The following is a 23,544-nucleotide window of genomic DNA, read 5'->3' on the forward strand; positions in this document are numbered from 1 at the left end:
GGTGGCAATAACTTGGCCAGTCTCCTGGCAATCATGAGGATTGCCCCAGTTTACATCAGGCTCTACCTTGCCAGAACTGATACAGGTAGTCCTTGACTTACAGCAATTCATTTACTGACCATTCAAAGTTACGACAGCACTGGAGAAAAAAAAAAGACTTATGACCGTTTTCGAGCCGTTGCTTATCGGAAGGTCGTAAAAATGGGATCACGTCACCCCAGGACACTGCAACCATCATAAATGTCAGTCAGTTGACTAACGTCTGCATTTTGATCAGGTGACCCTGGGGATGCTGCAACGGTCGTAAGTGTGAAAAATGGTCGTAAGTCACTTTTCAGCCCCGTTGTATCTTCAAACGGTCACTAAAGGAACCGTTGCAAGTCGAGCATTATTGGTACTGTAGTGGAGGCTTTGGCCGCAAGAAAAAAAAGGCAATTCCTCAAGTCCCTGGTAGTAAAAAAAAAAAGAGAATCCAACTTACGCTTAAAAGTAGGCACTTGTTTTCTTTGATGGCACCCAAACAGCCTAAGAAAGCTGTCACCATGACAATGGTCCCAATGGCAATGACCAGGTTGGCAGCCGACAGCGACGGGAACGTGGGAGAAAACGTGGCGAAGTTTCCTTGGGATACCGAGAGCCATATTCCCACGCCCAGGAGCCCACAGCCGCACAGCTGAACAGAAAAAAGAAAGAGACAAAAAAGAGAGGAGAGATGAGGAAGGGGAAAAACCTTCCGCCTTTGCGCTTTGCCACACGCAGACTGGTAGAAGACTGGCACTTGGCCTGGTGAGAGGAGGGAGATGCCCCTTGTGTCCCTTACCGTGGTGGGCCCTGCCAACAATATCCTAACAGTGAGAACGGTTAACCAGTGAATGGCTTGCCTCCAGAAGTTATGGATGCTTCAACACTGGAGGTTTATAAGAAGAGACTGGGCGTCCACTTGTCCGGAATGGTAGAGGATAGGGGTGTCAAACTCAATTTCATTGAGGGCCGCATCAGGACTGTGGTTGACCCCTGGGGGCTGGGCGGGCATGACCAATTGGGTAGATGTGAGCAGCTTGACATCACTCACTGGGTGTGGCTGACTGGGTGGGCATGACCGGCTGGGTGGCCGTGGCCAGCTTGATGTCACTCACTGGGCGTGGCCAGCTGGGTGGGCATGGCCAGCTTGACATCACTCACTGGGCGTGGTTGACTGTGTGGCCCTGGCCAGCTGTGTGGCTGTGGCTGTCACTCACAGGGCATGGCTGACTGGCTGCGCATTGCTAGCTAGGTGGGCGTGGCCAGCTTGACACTACTCCCCAAACTGCTGACCCAATGTTTCCTCTTCCCATTGTGTAGACCGGGCTGAAGCGACATGGGGAGGCCCCTTACATTTTCCAGGACAGCCTCGTGGGCAGGCGTGTCATTCACTTAACTTCTCTACCGCTTCACAAATGTGAGCATGCCTTCCGAGCACGTGCTTTGGCTTTAAAAAAGGGTGTAAATAGGATGCCATAGAGTCAGAGCAGGTGGGCGGGGCCACCTGCAATTTCCCCTACAGGTTCGGGCGAACTGATTTGAACCACAGAATACCACCTCTGACCGTGGGCTAGATCCAAGCACGTGGCGGTCCGGATTCGGCCCGCGGGCCTTGAGTTTGACACCCCCGGTACAAGTTCTCCTGCTTGAGCATTCAATGTCTAAGTGACCATTATATCTTGCCTGCATCAGAGTTTTGCACTTAGGCAAGGAAAAACCAAATGGACAAATGCAGAGGAGGTGAAATCTGGCTCAACAGCCGTTAACTGATATACAGAGATTTTGCAGACTTAGTAGGCGATCAATTAAATATCAGACAGCCCTGTGCTGCAGCCATAAAAACACACACACACACACACACACACCAAGGCAATCCTAAACTACAATTAACAGAGGGATAGAATCAAGATCATAGGAAGTGTTAGTACCGCTTCATTATGCCTTGGTAAGGCATCCAGTTTTAAGCATTATACGGTAAAAAAAAATACTCTGGAAAGAGTGCAGAGAAGAGCAGCAACAACAATTAGGGGGCTGGAGGCTAAAACCTATGAAGGACGGTTGCAGGAATTGGGTACGTCTAGTTCAGGGGTCAGCAAACTGTGGCTCCGGAGCCGCATGTGGCCCTTTCATTCCTATGCTGCATCTCCCTGTTGCTCAAACTATGTGTCACCGCCCCGAGTCCCTTTTGGGAGAGGGGGCGGTCTAGAAATATGAATAAAAGTAAAAGTAAAAGTAAAGTCACAACCACCAATGTGTGACACCCGCCTGCACGCAATTTATGGAGCTTTTTGACCCCCGGTAGGCCAACCATGAATAAATCCAAGAAAAGTTTTAGAAGAAAACAGAATTTTTAATTCAACTACTGTATTTTTCGGAGTATAAGACGCACCGGAGTACAAGATGCAGGTTTTGCGTCTTGAAGACTTTTTGAAGAGGCAATTTTTTTTTAAAAAAGTTTTTGTACTCTGCAAATCTCCCCAAAACGGCTCATTTTTTGCGAAAACGGGCCCGCTTCCCCACCCCACCAAAGGCATGAATAGCCTTTAGGGAGCTTGCAGAGTGCTCGGGGGGGGGGGGGCAAAAATGGCCCATTTTTCATAATTTAAAAAAAGGGCATGCATAGCCTTTAGGAAGCTTATAGAGTGCTCCTGGGGGCTGGGGGGAGGTAAAATTGAGCAAAAGACAGACCGTTTTTTGCTCATTTCTGCCCTCCCCAGCCCCCAGGAGTTCTCTAAAAGCTTCCTAGAGGTTATGCATGGTCATTTTGGTGAAGGGGGCAGGGTTTGAGGAGGCAAAAAAAATGCCGTATTCAGTGTATAAGACGCACCCAGATTTTCAGCCACTTTTTTGAGGAAAAAAGGTGCGTTTTATACCCCGAAAAATACGGTGCATATGCTACTCCTGTGGCCACTCAGGAAATAGACAGGCATGGGAAGGTTTTTGTGACTCCCGGTGTTTTATTTTCTGTGGGAAACTGGTCCAAATGTCTCTTCGAATGTTTAAGGTTGCCAACCCCCAGTCTAGTTTAATGAAAGGAAGGACTAGGAGTGATGTGATAGCAGTCTTCCAATATTTGAGAAGCTGCCACAAAGAAAAGGGGGGGGGGGTCAAATTGTTTTCCACAGAGCCCAAAGGCATAACCAGAAGCAACGGATGGAAACTCATCAAGGAGAGAAGCAACTTAGAACTAAGGAGGAGTTTCCTGACGGTGAGAGCAATTATGGAACAACTGGCCTCCAGAAGTTGTGAATGCTCCAACACTGGAATCTTTTAAGAAGAGACAAGACAGCCATTTTTCTGAAGTGATCGCGTGGTCTCCTGCTTGAGCCTAGATAGAAGACCTCCAAAGTCCCTTCCAACGCCGTTATTCTGTATCCCGCTAGAAAGATCAAGCGACCAGATCTGGGTGCCAAGATCCAGCTGATCACTCGATGACTCCAGAGGGACAGAAAAACGCCAACTCTCTGTTCCTTTGGGGGATTTTGGCAGCCCAGATCTGGTTGCCCTAAGCAACTATGTCTTTCCTTCAACACGCTGGCAAGCCTTAAAAGAAGCTCCGTTGGTTTTAGGAGATGGGGAAAAAGTTACAATGTTGGTGCTGGGAGCGGCTTTGGGTGGGGGCTAAGATCACTGACTTCCCCAGACAAGAGTCCGTCCGTCCCCCCCACAATTCCTCCTTCTTAAAACCGACTCTATGTGCTTCTTAATTAATTCATTTTTGTTCTGATATACACGGTCCTAAACAGATGGCGGATTATCTAAAAATATGATATTCCTCATCATTCATGTATATATGTGTGTGTATTTATTTATTTATTTATCAGCGTAAATGCAACACAAATGTAACAAGGCAATATTTAAAAAAATGGCTTTCTGCCTGGATGGCTCCTAGGGTGAGCCGAAAGACAGAAAAGGGAAGCAGTATGCTCCCTCCCATATTTGGGCATACCAGGGGTTGTGACACAATACACACACACGTTTAAAAAAATTGAAAAAAATACATATATTTAAAAAATTGTCACGTGAGAACCTTGCTGTTGGTCACTTGCAATTTTGCAACAGAGCCCCCGTTACAGCAGGTTCTAACAGGTTTTGTTAGAACCGGAAATTCAGCAGGTTCTGACCGGTTCTGGAGAACCAGTAGCGGAAATTTTGAGTAGTTTGGAGAACCAGCAAATACCACCTCTGGCTGGCTCCAGAGTGGGGAGGGAATGGGGATTTTGCAGTATCCTTCCCCTGCCACGCCCACCAAGCCACGCCCACCCGAACCAGTAGTAAAAAAAATGAATTTCATCATTGCCTCCCTTACTAATTTTTCATACTTCATTCACACCTGCCCACCGCTGGATGAGTTGATCAAACAGTGCACGAGAAATAGCCTGGTGACTGACTATCCAAGTTAACCAGGGCAAAAAATGCAAAGATTGTAAGGCACTTTCGCCTGCAAGCTTAGAAAAGATCCTAGGACCTTAAATCCTTCCAAGGCCGCTAAAACAAGGCGCCAGATTGTTGGGGGGGGGGCAATAGGCTGACTCTGTAAACTGCTTAGAGCCGTGATGGAGAACCTGTGGCACACAGAGCCTTCTCTGCAGGCACACTAGCCCTTGTCACAGCTCCCCCATGCATGCATGCACCCCTCCCGCCGGCCAGCCAGTCTTCGGGTCTCTGCCGTGCATGCATTGCATTTTGGGGCCTCGCGCAGTGTCCCTGTGCCCTGTTTTGGGCCAGGACGGCCTCCCGCACCAACCTGGAAGCCCAAAATGGGTGAGGGGGGCAGCATGTGCATTGCATTTTGGGTGCGGGCACGCGTGCTTTCGCCACGCAACGACAAAACGGTTAGCCATCACTGGCTTAGAGGATGTGGTCAAGGTGCGTTTTTCAACCTTCGTAGGTTTAAGATGGGTGGACGTCAACTTCCAGAATTCCCCAGCCAGTAGTATATACACTAAAGAGCGGTATGTAAATCTATTGCAAAGTACAAGATTCTCCTCCTCCTCCTCCATCATGACCCCGCTACTGTTCTGTTACTAGTGTTCTGACCCAGGCTTCCTTAGGAAGCAAGAAGCAAAATCTTGGTCTGCTGTATCTTCTTTTAAATAGCAGAGAATAACGTATACTTCCAGAAAGCCACATCAATTTTTAACAGCAAAGTCTGAAATGTAACGCCACAAACTGTGTATATCATCTGTACTGTTTGCTGTTTGCTGCAAGGAGGCAAATTGCTGGGAGGCAGAGGCAGATTTCCCCCCCCCTTGTTTTCCTCCCCAAAAGCTAGGTGCCAGTGGTGGGTTGCAGGCGGTATGCCCCGGTATGGGCATACCGGAGCTTGCCCAGAGCACCGGGTATTGTTCCGTTCCGGTGCTCTGGAGGGCCCGCCCGAGCTCTTTACCTGTCCTTTAAAGTCTTCGGCGCTTCCACGCAGGCGTATGGTGCATACAGCACCTGCGCAATGCTCCGCCGAGCAGCTGGAGCATTGCGGAGGCTTGTCGAGGCATCTCTGGCAGGTATGACGCATGCATGAGCCGCATATGTCCATGTGGGCGATGCCGGGCCCGTTCGAACCATACTGGTTGTAACGGGATCCGGAACCCACCACTGCCAGTTGCATCTTATACTTCGGAGTGTCTTATACTCCGAAAAATACGGTAAGTGACCATCGTATCTTGCCTACGTCAGAGTTTTGCACTTAGGCAACGAAAAACCAAACGGACAAATGCAGAGTGGGTGAAAACTGGCTCAACAACCGTTAACTGCTACACAGAGATCTTGCAGCCTTAGCAGATGATCCATTAAATATCAGCAGCCGTGTACTGCAGCCACCAACCTCCCCCCCCCTCAAGGCAATCCTAAACTGCAATTAACAGAGGGATAGAACCAAGATCGTAGGAAGCAGAAGTGCTCCCTCCTTCAGCTGATTTTTCCGGATTGCGCTGTTGTAAACCGAAAGCGTTCTCCGTGCTTTTGCCTGCATAGAAAGAAACGAAGGAGTCTTTCTTCCTGCTACCGGCGTTTAAAATTAGAAACTTGCCAAGCTGATTTAAAACTCTTGGCAGATGAGCAAAATATTTTTGGACCCGGCATTGTAGCTGGAGACAGCTGACTTTTATTGCCATGACATTATGAATTCTCTAACCCCGTGCTAAATAAATTCAGAGCGGAGATAAAGCTGGATCCTGGGGCAAGAGAAGATAATGAGAAAAAAGGAGCTGGAGGTAGGTCACAGAAGGAGCCGGTCTCTTTTATCAAGGCTACAAAAGCGATGAGGACCAGGGGTGAAATCCAACGGGTTCTAACAGGTTCTAGAGAACCGGTAGCAGAAATTTTGTGTAGTTCGGAGGACTGGCAAATGCCACTTCTGGCTGGCCCCAGTAGTGGGGAGGGAATGGAGATTTTGCAGTATCCTTCCCCTGCCACGCCCACCAAGCCACACCATGCCCACAGAACCAGTAGTTAAAAAAAAAATGAATTTCACCACTGCTCTAGATTTTGGGTCTTGGATGGTTGATAGTAACCTTCAAACTTGTGATGGCCCATCCTTCCTTCCTTCCTTCCTTCCTTCCTTCCTTCCTTCCTTCCTTCCTTCCTTCCTTCCTTCCTTCCTTCCCTCTTTCCCTTTCCAGCAGGCACGTAAAAGGCTGCTGCTGGATGGGGAGGAAGAGAGGGATTGTGAGAGTGGCTGGGAAACTGTCACAGAATATCATGACCTGACATGTGGTTGGGTGTCAGTGGTGATAAATTTCTTCTTTATATATATATGTGTGTGTGTGTGTGTGCTTTATTTGTAGTTTTCGTCTAATACCATACATATCTTGTGAATCCCTAATGCCGCGTAACGGAGTGAGCTCCTGTTACTTGTCCCAGCTTCTGCCAACCTAACAGTTCAAAAGCAGGTAAAAAATGCAAGTAGAAAAATAGGCACCACCTTTGGTGGGAAGGTAACAGCGTTCGGTGCACCTTCGGTGTTGAGTCATGCCATCCACATGACCACGGAGATGTCTTCGGACAGTGCTGGCTCTTTGGCTTTGAAACGGAGATAAGCACCGCCCCCTAGAATCGGGAACGACTAGCACCTATGTGCGAGGGGAACCTTTACCTTTAACGTTTCTTTATACAATATGTTTGTTATCGTCTGCTGAATCATTAATATTTTAAGATTTCAAAAATTACTCAATATTCCCCCATAATTCCAATATCCCAAATAGTTGAAAACACTAATAAGGCCAATTATTCCCAAATCTGTCTCGGGATTGTATCTCAAGATCCCCAAAATTCCTAGTCCCTAAAAATTATAGTTCAATATATTTTTACACAACAACAACAACAACAACAGATATCACGGTTGTAGAGGGACGAAGTGTACAGTTTATTGATATTGCTGTTCCTGGAGATGCCAGAATCAAAAAGAACTAGAAAAAATAATGAAATATCGCGACCTGGCCATTGAAACTACACGGCTATGGATGAAGCATGTAAGAGTGATACCCATTGTCATCGGGGCACTTGGCACCATGTCCAAGAATTTTACAAGATACATCCACAAATTGCAGCTTCCTGCAATAACACCAGCGGAACTGCAAAAAACTGCGCTTCTCGGAACCTCTTATATTTTAAGAAGGTCCTTGGTTGATATCTAGGATGCTGGCAGCAAACCGTGTCAACCATTAGCACCAGTCACTGGTATTTGTAATGCATTTTTGAATGTTCAGTTGGCTGAGTTTCATGTTTAATGAATAAAGTATGTAATAATAATACTATTAGGTTACCTAATTCTAGACTTCTAACTTCTAACCTTCTAAATTTCTTCTTAAGAGAGCTGGGGAGTGGTCCCACTTTATCTTAAGGAGGTGGAGATCTTCCCCCTCCCTCCTCAAAAGTCCATTGCTAGTGGACAATTTACATCCCGTTGCCAACTTTCGCTTTCGGTTTGGGAAGCTAGCGTGAACAGGTCTGCCCAGCGGCTTTAAAGGGAAGATTGGAGCAATTGGGCCGTGTTTAGCCTTGAGGGAAGAGGACTGAGGATATAAAGGGGACACCCTTTAAATACTTGAAATGAAGTCTGGTGAAAGATCAAGACCAGGGGCCGCCAACCTTAAACACTCAAAGAGCCAGTTGGACCCGTTTTACACAGAAAAGAAAACACTGGGAGCCACAAAGGTCCTAACCGGAAGCCCTCCCCCCTCCCCCCACCCCCCTTCAATTCTGGAGCCGACCGGAAGTCCGGTTCCCCCCACCGTAGAGTCTCCTCCTAGCACAGCATCCTTTTTCCTCTACCTCTCCTAACCGAAAGCCCTATCAATGGTGGAGCTGACTGGCGACAGGGAGCTGCAACAGTGATGAAAGAGCCACATGCGGCTCCGGAGCCGCAGCTTGCTAACCCCTAGTCAAGACCTGTGGCTTCATAGCGAGAGATGTGGAATCATGGATTACATTTACGGAGAGGCCATTGCCAAAGGAAGGTTGAAACCAAATGAGATCCTTCCTAAAAGCCTGGACTTGTTTGGCTGGGTGGAACCACAGAGAACTTGAGACCTAAAAGCCCAGTCTATCTAAGATTTCCACGCAGAGGAGGTGGCGGTCAAATCCGCTGCCCTCTTTGGCCCCAAAGGATTTTATATTTCTTATAACGGCTGCTGAGCTGAGCCTTTGAAATATCCCCTTCGTTAAACATTCCTTCTGGCTTTGTCAAGGTTATCTTCTTTTTTTTGCTGACCCACCAAGCTGTCCTCGGCTGGTGAAGCGGCTCTATAGCTGAGCGAAAGCCAACTTCGCAAGCGAGCTGGCAATCAATTCTCTCTGCTCCAACAGACACCAGTCGTTTTGCTCCATCTTATCCTCCTTCCCCCTTTTCCAAAGAGATTGTGGGTTTTATGCAATAAGCAGGCAACGCTGAATCTGCCTGGAGAGCAATTTCTCTTTTTTCTTATATCAATTGCCAAATGAAATTTTGTTCAAGAGAAAGCGAGGGGGAGGAAAGTGAAGGGAAATCAATCCAATTTCCTGGCATGATATGAGGATTTGTTAACAGATTAGAACATACTTCCTTTCCTTATTTATTTGGGGAACAGTTGATTTGGTGAATGTCAAAATGGAATATCAGAGGGTTTCCATTTAGGACTTGTGCACTACTTCAGATACCTCCTACCATCCCCTAATTACCTAAAAGTAAAACATGATAGATAGATGGATGGATGGATGGATGGATGGATGGATGGATGGATGGATAATTAGATAGAAGATAGATAGATAGATGATAGATAGATAGATAGATAGATAGATAGATAGATAGATAGATAGATAGATAGATATAGACAGGCAGGCAGGCAGGCAGGCAGGCAGGCAGGCAGACAGACAGACAGACAGACAGATAGATAGACAGATAGAATGGATGGATGATAGATAGATAGAGAGATAATGGATGGATGATAGGTAGATGGGTAGGTAGCTGGATATGTAGGTAGGGTGATGGATGGATGGATGGATGGATGGATGGATGGATGGAGAGATGGATGGATGATAGGTAGGTAGGTAGATAGGTAGGTAGATAAGTAGGTAGATGGATGGATAGATAGATGAATGGATGGAGGGAGGGATGGATGGATGGATATCTATCTATCTACCACCTACCTATCTACCTACCTACTTACCTATAGATCTGCTTTTGGTACCCAAGGCGAAAAAGATTCGCCATCCCTGTTCTAGGGTCACTGCATCTTTCTTTTAAAAAAATTAGTTTAGAGTATAAAATACAAAAGTAAACAGTAGGAAGCAGAGGGGAAAGGGAAGAGAGAACTATGGAAGAGAAGTCAGGGTCTCTGCACCTCAAGTAAACGAAGGTCCCATTGAGACCGCAGGAAATAATCGCTCGACTTTCATGTCATTTGGGGAATAAAGAGCTTTGTCCTACCCTTAGACTAGGACAGGGGTGTCAAACTCAAGGCCCAGGGGCTGGATTCGGCCTGTGGGGTGCTTAGAACTGGCCCGTGGGGCGCACCCTGGAAACAGCAGCCCTCCCGAGCTCCATTTTCACTGGCAAAGGATTGCAGGTGGCTGTCACAGCCAAAAACAGAGCTTGGGAGCCCATTTTCACTGGCAGAGGGTTGCAGGAGGCTGTCACAGCCGAAAACAAAGCTCGGGAGCCCATTTTCACTGGCAGAGGGTTGCAGGAGGCTGTCACAGCCAAAAATGAAGCTCGGGAGTCCATTTTCACTGGCAGAGGGTTGCAGGAGGCTGTCACAGCCAAAAACGGAGCTCGGGAGCCCATTTCCAATGACAGAGGGTTGCAGGAGACCATCGCAGCTGAAAACGGAGCTCAGGAACCCATTTTCACTGGCAGAATGCTCCCGACACGAGTGATGTTGAGCTGGCCATACTCACCCTGGGCCCCACCACCACCTTGGCCCCCCGAGGTCAAACACAATCCTGATGCGGCCCTCAATGAAATTGAGTTTGACACCCTTGGTCCAGGATGTAATGCAAAAGGATTATTCGAAGCTATTTCGGGGATTTCGTACAGTATTAACGAAACCAACACTTTCCCTTTCCTGCCTGCCCTGGGCGCTTTATGCAACATTGGCTAATGTGGGTCCAGTACATCACGTGATTACGGAAGACGTTAGCAAGGCTGGCTGAACCAAACACACTGAACCGTATGAATAAACGCTTAACACATCCGAAGTAGCATTGCGGGAATGGTCAAATCACTGTCAAAAGAGAGCTTTCCTTAAGAGAAGCCAACGGCTTAATTTGTTTTGTTTTGTTTTTTTACTGGTTCCTTTTTCAAAGTCTTTAACCCAGCCAGCTGTGATTCATGTCATGTATTTTCCTTGTGCAACGACGGCCCGATTTGTACCCCTTTGCAAACTTTTTCCAGATACCAAAAGACAAGCACACCTACACAAAAAAAGGTGACTTTTAAAATGGATAATCATGTTCTAGGACCGTGATGGCCATTTCTTAGGGTATGCGAGGCATTGCCCTGTCAGCTCCAGTGAGCATTCAGACACTGGCCAGCTGATTTCGGCCTTCGTTTTCGGCCATTTTTCACCCTCCGGAGGCTTTTCTGAAGCCTCCGGAGGGTGAAAAATAACCAAACTGGAAGTTCAGAAACGGACTTCCGGTTTGTGCGTTGGGCCGTTTTGCACCCTCCGGAGGCTTCAGGAGGCTTCCCTGAATCCTCCAGAGGGAGAAAAACAACCCAACGCGCAAACCGGAAGTTCATTTTTCTCCTACAGAGGCTTCCGCCTCCAGAGACTAGGGAGGGCAAAATCTGCCCCCCCTGATGTGGTGCAGGAGGCTGAGTAGGCCTCGTGGGGAGGTGGCGTGAACGCCAGTGGTGGGTTCTGGGAGCAGCTGCCACCATACCGGAATGGTATTTCTGTTGGGCCCACCCACCTGCCCGCCCTCGTACCTTACCTCTTTTTAAGCTAGCGGACCATTGCGCACACACGCACACACAGTGTACAGCACCTGGGAGTCCTCCACTGAGCAGCTGGAGCATCACAGGCGATGGCATGCGCATGCGTGCACAGAGAGCGTGCACAAGATGGATGCCCGGCCCCATCGCAGTGTACTGGTTGCGATGGGATCCAGAACACACCACTGGTGCATACATGTGGGGGGGGGGTTTGCACACGCATGCACAGGGGAGCTGCCATATTGCATTATGGGCACACGTCTGCGCGCAATAGCGCATACACCCACGATTTCAGCACGCGAGGTGAAAAAGGTTAGCCCTCACTGCCACAGAGCATTGGCGAACAAACGTGAGATTTTCCTAAACTGAAGCAGGAGAATCTTTCAACACAAGTCAGATTCATCTGTGGCTTCAGTAACTCAGAGGCGATAATAAAAATCCATCCCTCCCCCCCAAAAGGACAGGCTGTTCCTCTGACTAACTGAGCAGGCCATTCCCGTGATGAAATGGAGGTGATGAATGCACCAGCGGGCTGAGCTCTCGGACAACATCACTCTGTCTTCAGCAAACAAAGGCTAGTTGTCAGGTGTGAAAAACCAGGACCGCATGTGAAATTCCAATTAAACTGATTTATTACTCATGCCTATGCACCGGAATCTACTCAGTGTTAGCTAAGGGTCAACGGAATACAACAGGGGGTTGGACTTAGTCCCTTCGGATTTAGTCCCTTTGTGACAACGTAGTTGATTCGAAGCCGATTCCTCTTTTGACTCCGTGCCCAGTTCTGCCCCTCCTTCTCCTACATTACTGCATGTCCAACAGCGGTGGGTTTCACCCGCGGTTTCTGCTACTGGTTTGGGCGAACCAATCTGAACCAGCTAAATACGACCTCTGATAGAAGAATTCTATTCTTCTATAAAGTCCCAAAGGAGCTTTTTCCAAGAGGCAACTGGGTTTTCTGGTTTTTGCTTTGAAGACGTTTTGCTTCTCAGTCAAGAGGCTTATTCAGCTCTCAGAAGGTCAGAGGGGTGTGCGAGGGAACGGCGAGCCCTACCCCTGGGGCCCATTTGTGGTCCCAGAAGGCTGCAGGGAGCCTAGCAGGTCCAAAGCAGGACATAGGGGTGCAACGGTCCTCCCACGCGTCCTGTTTTTGGTTCCAGGAGGCTGCAAGGAGGCCTACTACGCCCAAAATGAGGCATGGGGGGGGGGGTGTCATGTGCGCATGAGCGGGGAAGTGCGGGGGTTTGCACATGCAGGCACCGAGGTGGGGGGAGCGAAGCATGAGTGGTTTGGTTGCACGTCCATTGCATTATGGGTGCGGGTGCACGCCGACAGCTATAGACTGAATATAATAAATAAACCTTTTTGCCATACCCTAATACTTGAAGGTTGGTTCTCTCCTTCGTTTCCATCCATTGCTGCTTGCCTTGCCTCCGGGTACTTTGGACAAAAAGCAATGGACGGAAACTAATCAAGGGAGAGAACCAAACGAAGGAGAAATTTCCTGACAGTGAGAACAATCAATCAGTGGAACAGCTTAGCTTGTGGGTGCTCTGTCACTGGAGGATTTTAAGAAGAGACTGGACAACCGTTTGTCTGCAATGATGTCTTCCACTTGAGCAGGGGTGGGTTGGACTAGAAGACCTCCAAGGCACCTTCCAACTCTGCTATTTCAAGACAGGCTTAGGTTGAAGCAGATCTGTTGTCAACCAGAGAGACAGGCATCTCTCACACAAGGTGAGAAAATATCCCAAGTAAAACTTAATTCTACCTTGCCTTTGCTGATATAAGGGGCCATATTCATTTGATTGCCAAGCATTCAGCCAGTTCTGACAGGTTCTGGAGAACCGGTAGCGGAAATTTTGAGTAGTTCGGAGAACCGGCAAACAGGCTGGCCACGCCCCTGCTGCCTCCCAGCCAATCTTCTTTCGTTGCCCTGCACAGGAGAACGGAGCTGGAAAGCAGGTTAGTGGGGTGGGGAGAGAATGGGGATTTTGCACTATCCTTCCCCTCAAAGCCATGCCACGCCCACAGAACCGGTAGTAAAAAAAAAATGACATCCACCACTGTTGCCAATCAAATACCCATCAAATCTGAAGGTCAGGCACTCCGGCTCTTAAAATAGCCAGGGAAAAAAAACTTGCAAATCTGCTGAAGCAGTGATGGTACCGTGATCCCTCTTAATAGATCCTGTGGGAATCCTTCAGAGATCTTCAACCAGCTACTGTTCACCATTTGCGTCTATTGTCCGAAGGTAAACCTCACATTCCTTGGGTTTGAACAAACCAGGGATATCTAAGGGAGGTATTAATGGCAACAGAACTCATCGGGGGAGATATGCTAAACACTCACCTATGGTATTTCATGCCGCAGCAGTAAAAGAGCCTCAGGTCAACGGGTGACCCCAGCAGCTGCTGCTTCGTCATTTCCATGCGTAAGGGGGGAGGTTTTCTACAGACTGCTCTTTTTTAAAAAAAAAATTACTATTTTTTTTAATACAAGCAATCCATCTTCCATTAAACAGTACTTGTGCAATAACAATTGAAATTTACAGACATATTCATAGTTTGCCTAAAAGGTCAAAGCAAAGGCTCCCCTTGCACATATGTGCTAGTCATTCCCGACTCTAGGGGGCAGTGCTCATCTCCGTTTCAAAGCCGAAGAGACGGCATTGTCCAAAGACGTCTCTGTGGTCATATGGCTGATACATAATATAGCTAACACCGTAACAATCCTCACCTTAACTTATTAAATTCCACTAATCTACTTTTATTTCTAACTTTCACATTTATTCTAGAGCCATCGGTAGAAGAGTTCCAATATATTACCATATATTGCTCCTTCTCTTTAAATGCAAGTGTCAACCTATTCGTTTCTGCACATTCTAATATTCTCCTAATCACATTTCTCATCTTTGGGAATCTCCTCACTTTTCCAGTTTCGTGCAAATACAGTTCTAGCTGCAACCAACCAACCGCTCTTAACGTTCTGGTGGCAAAATATCTTTATGGGGAGCTCAAGATGGGAGAGGCGAAAAGCAGGGCTTGCTTGGGAGCTGGATCACCAAGGTCAGTTGGAGGCTGTGTGAGTGTCCGTGCTTGGCTCCCGATTAAAGAGAAAATTCCTCCCAGGCACTCAAGAGCTCCTGGATTCGTGGGGGGGGGGGGAGATGGCTCAGGGACACTGATCTCACGTGGTTTCCCAAAGACCTTCTCACTTCTGACCTGCAGCACTTTAGAGCAGGGGTGTCAAACTCAAAGCCTAGATCCAGCCTATGGGGTACTTCGATCTGGCCTGCGAGGCCGCCATGGAAACAGCAGACTGGCCCATGGTGCCTCTGCCAGTGAAAACGGAGCTGGTGAGGGCCACATGAGGCCTTCCCGAGCCCGCCTTCACTGGCAGAGGGTCGTAGGAGGCAGCTGCAGCCGAAAACAAAGCTCGGGAGCCCATTTTCACTGGAAGAGAGTTGCAGGAGGCTGTCACAGCCGAAAACGGAGCTCGAGAGCCCATTTTCACTGGAAGAGGGTTGCAGGAGGCTATTGCAGCCGAAAACGAAACTCAGGAGCCTGTTTTCACTGGAAGAGAGTTGCAGGACGCTGTCACAGCCAAAAATGAAGTTCAGGAGCCCGTTTTCACTGGAAGAGGGTTGCAGGAGCCTCTTGCAGCTGAAAACGGAGCTCGGGAGCCTGTTTTCGCTGGCAGAGCGCTTGGGCCATCACAGGTGCCCCTAACACAAGTGATGTCGACCTGGCCACGCCTGCACTGGCCACGCCCACCCTGGCCTCCCCGAGGTCAAACTCAACCCTGATGCGGCCCTCAATGAAATCGAGTTTGACACCCCTGCTTTAGAGAAACTAGTCACTGGTGTATGAGGGTGCAGGTTCGTTCTCCGAGCTTGTGGGTTGGTTTCCGAACGAATCGCTACCAGGCTGGGTAACATTTTCATCAGAGTTCAGGGGATGTCGGTGTTCTTCTGTTTATAAGGGCTTCCGTGTCTGGTGACAAGGTTGACCTACATTGACCTACGATCCCCTCGGAATCAACCTGTAGCCAACCAGAGGTATCACTGACCCTCCATCAATCCACTCAACTCCCCTCCACCACCAATTCACCTCCCAATGACCCTCATCTGATATAACTTCCCCATCACAAGACTCCAGCTGACGACTCACACCTGACCCATCGCAAGACCCTCCTCCCTTGACTCTCCCACACCCTTACAAACAGAAGAAAACTGACATCCCCTCAACTCCGCTGAAGATGTTACCCAGCCTGGTAACAAAATGTTCAGAAACCAACCCACAAGCTCGGAGAATGAATCTTCTTCACCCTCATCCTAAACCCTAGCTATAGATATCCGACCACTATTGCAAAGACGAGTGTATTTCTGATTTAGGTAGGATGCCCCAAATTTTCAAATACAAAAAAAAAAAGATTTGTAAGAGTTTTTCACGCTCACTAGCTGAGCCGCCCTGTCAGCAGTGCAAGTGGGACAACATTCACACGGTTGCTATGTGATTAATCTCCCCATTTGTGGAATCTCCTGGGATGTTCAGAAATACAGATTTTTCCTCCCTACGGACTGACCAAGGGAATTATTCTAGGACAGCAATTGGCAGCAATGCATTATGTTTTCATTTACGTTTGAATGGACCTTCCTTCCTTCTCCTTCCTTCCTTCCTTCCTTCCTTCCTTTTCCTTCCTTCCCTCCTTCCTTTTCCTTCCTTCCTTCCTTCCCCTTCCTTTCTTCCTTCCTCCCCTCCTTCCTTCCTCCCCTTCCTTTTCCTTTTTTCCTTCCTTCCTTCCTTCCTTCCTTCCTTCCTTCCTTTTCCTTCCTTCCTTCCCTCCTCCTTCCTCCCCTTCCTTGACACTATAGTTCAATTTCTCAGTTATTTTGCTCAGAATCCAAATTTCCACACCTTCTCTTTTATTTTTAATTCAGTTTTAATATATATAAAATCATTAGTAACTAAATGGTTTTTTTCATAGTATAACACTAAACCTGGGGATGGGGGTAGGTTGGATACATTCTGAGCTTAGAGAGAAATAGTGAAAGAAAATGGGGAGGAATGATCTTAGAGAAAAAAACGTAAAGAGAAAATTCACATGTCCAGGACAGCCGCTGCCAAACTACTAAACTGCAATCTCCTTCACACCAGGAAGGAAGGAAGGAAGGAAGGAAGGAAGGAAGGAAGGAAGGAAGGAAGGAAGGAAGGAAGGAAGGAAGGAAGGAAGGAAGGAAGGAAGGAAGGGGAAGGGAAGGAAGGAAGGAAAAGGGAAGGAAGGAAGGGGAAGGGAAGGAAGGAAGGAAGGAAGGAAGGAAGGAAGGAAGGAAGGAGAAGGGAAGGAAGGAAGGGGAAGGGAAGGAAGGAAGGAAGGAAGGAAGGAAGGAAGGGGAAGGGAAGGAAGGAAGGAAGGAGAAGGGAAGGAAGGAAGGGGAAGGGAAGGAAGGAAGGAAGGAGAAGGGAAGGAAGGAAGGGGAAGGGAAGGAAGGAAGGAAGGAAGGAAGGGGAAGGGAAGGAAGGAAGGAAGGAAGGAGAAGGGAAGGAAGGAAGGGGAAGGGAAGGAAGGAAGGAAGGAAGGAAGGAAGGAGAAGGGAAGGAAGGAAGGGGAAGGGAAGGAAGGAAGGAAGGAAGGAAGGAAGGAAGGAAGGAAGGAAGGGGAAGGGAAGGAAGGAAGGAAGGAAGGAAGGGGAAGGGAAGGAAGGAAGGAAGGAAGGAAGGAAGGAAGGAAGGGGAAGGGAAGGAAGGAAGGAAGGAGAAGGGAAGGAAGGAAGGGGAAGGGAAGGAAGGAAGGAAGGAAGGAAGGAGAAGGGAAGGAAGGAAGGGGAAGGGAAGGAAGGAAGGAAGGAAGGAAGGAGAAGGGAAGGAAGGAAGGGGAAGGGAAGGAAGGAAGGAAGGAAGGAAGGAAGGAAGGAAGGGGAAGGGAAGGAAGGAAGGAAGGAAGGAGAAGGGAAGGAAGGAAGGGGAAGGGAAGGAAGGAAGGAAGGAAGGAAGGAAGGAAGGGAAGGGAAGGAAGGAAGGAAGGAAGGAAGGAAGGAAGGAAGGAAGGAAGGAAGGAAGGAAGGGAAGGGAAGGAAGGGGAAGGGGAAGGAAGGAAGGAAGGAAGGAAGGAGAAGGGAAGGAAGGAAGGGGAAGGGAAGGAAGGAAGGAAGGAAGGAAGGAAGGAAGGAAGGAAGGGGAAGGGAAGGAAGGAAGGAAGGAGAAGGGAAGGAAGGAAGGGGAAGGGAAGGAAGGAAGGAAGGAAGGAAGGAGAAGGGAAGGAAGGAAGGGGAAGGGAAGGAAGGAAGGAAGGAAGGAAGGAAGGGGAAGGGAAGGAAGGAAGGAAGGAGAAGGGAAGGAAGGAAGGGGAAGGGAAGGAAGGAAGGAAGGAAGGAGAAGGGAAGGAAGGAAGGGGAAGGGAAGGAAGGAAGGAAGGAAGGGGAAGGGAAGGAAAGAAGGAAGGAAGGAGAAGGGAAGGAAGGAAGGGGAAGGGAAGGAAGGAAGGAAGGAAGGAAGGAAGGAAGGAGAAGGGAAGGAAGGAAGGGGAAGGGAAGGAAGGAAGGAAGTAAGGAAGGAAAGGAAGGGAAGGAAGGAAAAGAGAGGGAGGGAGGGAGAAGGTGAAAAAAGTGAGAAAGAAGAAAGAAGAAAGAAAGAGGAGGAAAGGGAGGAGGGAGGGGAGAAAGAGAGAGAAAGAAAGAAAGAAAAGAAAACAGAAAGAAAGCAGAGGAGAGAGAAAGAAAAAGAAAATAGAAAGAGAGAGAGAAAGAAAGAGGAGGAGGCGAAAAAAGAAAGAGAAAAAAGAAAGAAAGAATGAGGAGGAAAGGGAGGAGGGAGGGCAGAGAGAGAAAGAAAGAAAAAGAAAATAGAAAGAAAGCAAGAAAGCAAGAAAAAGAAGAGGAGGAGGAGGCCTTTCCTTTGGAAACTCTAAGTAGCTTACAAAGAGGGAGTCCTTCATTTTATCCCTGGAAATATCCTAGGATTTTCATTCTACTAGTAGAAGATCCTGTGTACAGCCGCTCCGTTATCCCATAGGTGCTTTTTCAAAAGGCAACTGGACTTTCTTTATTTTTCCTTGAAGACGTTTCTTCTCATCCAAGACGCTTCTTCGGTTCTGACTGAATGGTGAAGAATGGAAGAATTCCTCACCATCCAGTCAGAACTGAAGAAGCATCTTGGATGAGAAGCGAAACGTCTTCAAGGAAAAAGAAAGAAAGCCCAGTTGCCTTTTGAAAAAAAAGCACCTTTGGGACAATCGTGACTTGGGATGGGTGACAAGATCCACAGACATTTGGCTGGATAAGACATTAATTGGACTGGAACTGATGACTTTTCCCTATGGGCTTTTGATTGAAAATTAGAACAAAAAGTTAAACGGAACAAAAATTATTTGGTTCATTAGTTCCCAGCGTGGAACTTATTGTAACTGATACGCAAGTATTTTGAATACCAAACGGGGCTTATTGTAGGTCTGAATTGGTTCCTTAAGTGTTGCGTTGAAAGAAAATCTTGATTGTGGACTGGAAAAACGTAATACATTAGGGAATAATTCATTTGAAAAAATAATGTAGACGTTATCTTGATCCTTAGGACTGGCAAGCAAGCCAATAAATAAACAACCATGGCTTAAGTCGAGGAAGTGAAAACTATAAATTGTAAAAAGATCCATGCACAAAAGGATGGAATTTGTGTTGGGATACAGAAGCGCATATTTCATCTTTTTTGCCATCATTGTGATTAGGAAAGGACACTTTTATCTAATATTTCACACTAAAAATATGATTAAAAAGTGAGCTGGGTCAGTTCCAGGAATACTGCATTCAGTTCTGGTCACCACGATGTAAAAAAGATGTGGAGACTCTAGAAAGAGTGCAGAGAAGAGCAACAAAGATGATTAGGGGACTGGAGACTAAAACATATGAAGAACGGTTGCAGGAACTGGGTATGTTTAGCTTAATTCACATGGGGACACAAAGATAGAATAGAATAGCAGAGTTAGAAGGGAACTTGGAGGTCTTCTAGTCCAACCCCCTGCTTAGGCAGGAAACCCTACACCACTTCAGACAAGTGGCTATCCAACATCTTCTTAAAGACTTCCCGTGTTGGAGCATTCACAACTTCTGGAGGCAAGCTGTTCCATTGATTAATTGTCCTCACTGTCAGGAAATTTCTCCTTAGTTCTAAGCTGCTTCTCTCCTTGATTAGTTTCCACCCATTGCTTCTTGTTCTGTCCTCAGGTGCCTTGGAGAATAGCTTGGCTCCCTCTTCTTTGTGGCAACCTCTGAGATATTGGAATAATGCTATCATGTCTCCCCTAGTCCTTCTTTCTCTTAAGCTAAACATACCCAGTTCCTGCAACTGTTCTTCATATGTTTTAGCCTCCAGTCCCCTAATCATCTTCGTTGCTCTTCTCTGCACTCTTTCTAGAGTCCCCACATCTTTTTTACATCGTGGCGACCAAAACTGGATGCACTATTCCAAGTGTGGCCTTACCAAGGCATTATAATGTTAAGCCTTGTCTTAGAAATATCAACCATATAATCTACGAAAAAGTTGGCACAGATTATTATTATTATTCTTTTAGAAAAAGTAGTCTCAAAGGTGCTTTCTCAAGAGGCACCTGTGCTTTCTGCTTTTTTCTTTGAAGACACTTCGCTTCCCCTCCAAGAAGCTTCTTCAGGTCTGACTGGATGGTCCTTCCATTCTCCATTGTCTAATCAGAGCTGAGGAAACTTCTCAGAGGAAAAGTGAAACGTCTTCAAAGAAAAAAAACCTTAAAGTCCCCTTGGGAAAAAAAGCACCTTTGGGATAACCACAACCTACCTGGATGACTGAGAGTCTCCATAGACATTTAGAAAAAGGAGGTATTAAAAAAAATCAGTTGGAAGCAATAGAAGCAAGCCACAATTATTTGCTTGCCTCCAGAAGTTGTGAAAGCCCCAACACTGGAAGTCTTCAAGAAGATGTTGGATAGCCATTTGTCTGAAATGGTGTAGGGTTTCCTGCCTAGGCAGGGGGGTTGGACTAGAAGACCTCCAAGGTCCCTTCCAACTCTTCTATTGTATTGTATTTAGCCACTCCTGTATATTATCGCTCTTTGCTGCGCTTGTGTGTCTATCCGTCCTAGAGACCTTTTTTAAAAGAAGGCTCCTTAACTCTTCCATAAATATTAACACAACAAAGCAATCAGCCTTGTGACAGCACACATCACTTACCAACTTTGGACCCTCTGTCCGTTCGCTTTGCCAATGGCTATTTTACGCACTTCAAAGTCACCCTGCTCTAGGACAGGCGCCCTACTGCTAATGATCCACGCTGTTTGATGACTTACTGGTGTTCCCCGGTGACACAAGCAGCTGCCTGGTGCCAGGGTCTCTCTTTGGGGGGGGGCTTGCAGTTTATAGAAAAGAGCAAGCCGCACAGCGGGCATCTCCAAGACAAAGCCTGATGCACATGCAAAATACCGTCACCCTTGGAGCTGCAAGGTCCCTCTTCCTGCATTGATGGCGATTCTTCAGCAGCTGCAACTGGCAAGGGTACCTGAACCAGCAGCCCCCCTGCCCTCCTGCGCACCAGTTGCTAAGGGGTTAACTGGGCGGTGTTCATTGCCTCTGTTGTGGCCTGCGGAGCTGGCAGCAGATTCGGACAGTGAGGAGCTTGGGGAGGAACCTGGGCCAGTGCTGGAGTCTGGGGAAGGCTGTGATGAGGGCTCCGTGTTGGAGGCAGAGATAGGGACAGGACCGTCTGACAGTTATCAGCTGCCTTCAGACATCAGTGAGGCAGAAGAACAGCTGGAGCCTGTTCCCAGTGTGCGCATGCACAGAGCGGCCAGACGAAGGGAACAGCTAAAGAACAGGGGTCGACTTGGGAGTAAGGCCACAGATGGACGGTGAATGGCCCCTGCCAGAGGACATAAAAGAGGAGCGAAAGGGGAGAGGAATTTGCAGGAGACAAGAAGTTTGCTTAATTGGTTTGTGACTCTCCGAGGCTCCTTGTGAAGTTTTGCAGATATTGGCCTGGCAGCTCTCCAAGCCAGAGAAGGTCCGTGACTGTAAATCCTCCCTTGAAAGACTTTGCTGGATGTGAATGAGCAGAATTCACAACTCAATTAATAAAAGGGGTTTTTGTCAGGACCAGGAGTTTGCGTCATGCTCTCGGAAGAAGCCTAGCTCAGAACAGCCTCACCTCCTTCCCCTTCTCTGGGTAGACGGTTGTCCCCTTCAGCAAAGCTTCCTGATCTACCCACATCTACTTAAGTTAGCAGGGTGGCTGAATGTTTAAAAACGCTAAGCTTGTCTGCTGAAAAGCTAACAGACCAGATTCGAGGCCCGAGCGCTGCACGACGGGGGTGAGTTCCCATTCCTTGCTGCAGCTCCTGCCCGCTTGGTTCAAAAATATGCAAATGCAAGTAGATAAATAGGCACCACTTCGGTGGGAAGATAACAGCGTTCTGGGCGCCTTGGGCATATAGCCATGCTGGCCACCTGACCACGGAAATTGCCTTCAGATAATGCTGGCTCCCTCAGTTAAGAAACAGAGATGAGCACTGACCCATAGACTCTGACACAAGTGAACAGGGAAACCATCTTTTGAGTATTTAATTAGCTGGTGGCAGAAAGGGTGAAGTAATATATCAGGGCAGTGGTGGGATTCAAAAAAATTTACTACTGGTTCTGTGGGCGGGGCTCGGTGGGCATAGCAGAGGAAGGATACTGTAAAATCTCCATTCCTCCCCACTCCAGGGGAAGAATACTGCAAAATCCCCATTCCCTCCCCACTCCAGGGGAAGGATACTGCAAAATCCCCATTCCCTCCCCACTCCAGGGGAAGGATACTGCAAAATCTCCATTCCCTCCCCACTCCAAGGGAAGGATACTGCAAAATCTCCATTCCCTCCCCACTCCAGGGGAAGGATACTGCAAAATCTCCATTCCTCCCCACTCCAGGGGAAGAATACTGCAAAATCTCCATTCCCTCCCACTCCAGGGGAAGAATACTGCAAAATCTCCATTCTCTCCCCACTCCAGGGGAAGAATACTGCAAAATCTCCATTCCCTCCCCACTCCAGGGGAAGAATACTGCAAAATCTCCATTCCTCCCCACTCCAGGGGAAGGATACTGCAAAATCTCCATTCCTCCCCACTCCAGGGGAAGGATACTGCAAAATCTCCATTCCCTCCGAACTCCAGAGGAAGGATACTGTAAAATCTCCATTCCTCCCCACTCCAGGGGAAGGTTACTGCAAAATCCCCATTCTCTTCCCACACCAGGGCAAGGATACTGTAAAATCTCCATTCCCTCCCCACTCCAAGGGAAGGATACTGGAAAATCCCCCATTCCCTCCCCACTCCAGGGGAAGGATACTGCAAAATCCCCATTCCTTTCCCACTCCAGGGAAAGGACACTGCAAAATCTCCATTCCATCCCCACTCCAAGGGAAGGATACTGCAAAATCCCCCACTCCCTCCCCACTCCAGGGGAAGGATACTGCAAAACCCCCATTCCCTTCCCACGCCAGGGCAAGGATACTGCAAAATCTCCATTCCCTCCCCACTCCAAGGGAAGGATACTGGAAAATCTCAATTCCTCCCCACTCCAGGGGAAAGATACTGTAAAATCCAAATTCCCTCCCCACCCACCTACGTGCTTTCCAGCTGGGAAGCCGATCAGCTGGGACTCAGGAGGCACGAATAGATGGAAGTGGAGCCAGCCAGAGGTAATATTTGCCAGTTCTCAGAACTACTCAAAATTTCTGCTACCCATTCTCCAGAACCGGTCAGAACTGGCTGACTTCCACCTTTGTATCTGGGGCACAAAAATCCAACCTTATGCAATAGTAAGATTTGGGGTAACAGTGACTAAGTAGCGAAGGCATCTTGCAGTCAAGAGTGGATTATCACTTAAAATGCTTATGCCATGTATAGATGCTCTCAGCAAAGGTAATTTGTAAGTGTGGAATCATTAGAAAAGGAGTTCAAGATAAGAGTCCAGTAAAATCCTTGCAACTCAGGGTTAAAATGAAGGGTCCTTGGTATTCCCTTGAGATTGGTTGGTTCTTTGCAGACATTTCTTTACCCAAGCAAGTAACGTCATCAGGGCAAATGAATATGGAGTTAGCTCCCTGTTTATATT

At 47.7% G+C, this 23,544-nt stretch overlaps 1 protein-coding gene across 2 annotated transcripts in view; it reads right to left on the reverse strand.

The window, feature by feature from the left end:
- The window catches only part of TSPAN9 (tetraspanin 9), a 104,470-nt gene that overhangs the window by 11,623 nt on the left and 69,303 nt on the right, over positions 1–23,544 (reverse strand). For both annotated transcript variants that reach the window (XM_081958023.1, XM_081958022.1), the window contains one exon: positions 482–673. In XM_081958023.1, the coding sequence (XP_081814149.1) occupies positions 482–673 (192 nt within the window). The remainder of the gene's footprint in view (positions 1–481; positions 674–23,544) is intronic.

The sequence above is a fragment of the Natrix helvetica genome, assembly GCF_964273705.1.
Source record: "Natrix helvetica genome assembly, chromosome: 6".
NCBI lineage: Eukaryota > Metazoa > Chordata > Lepidosauria > Squamata > Natricidae > Natrix > Natrix helvetica.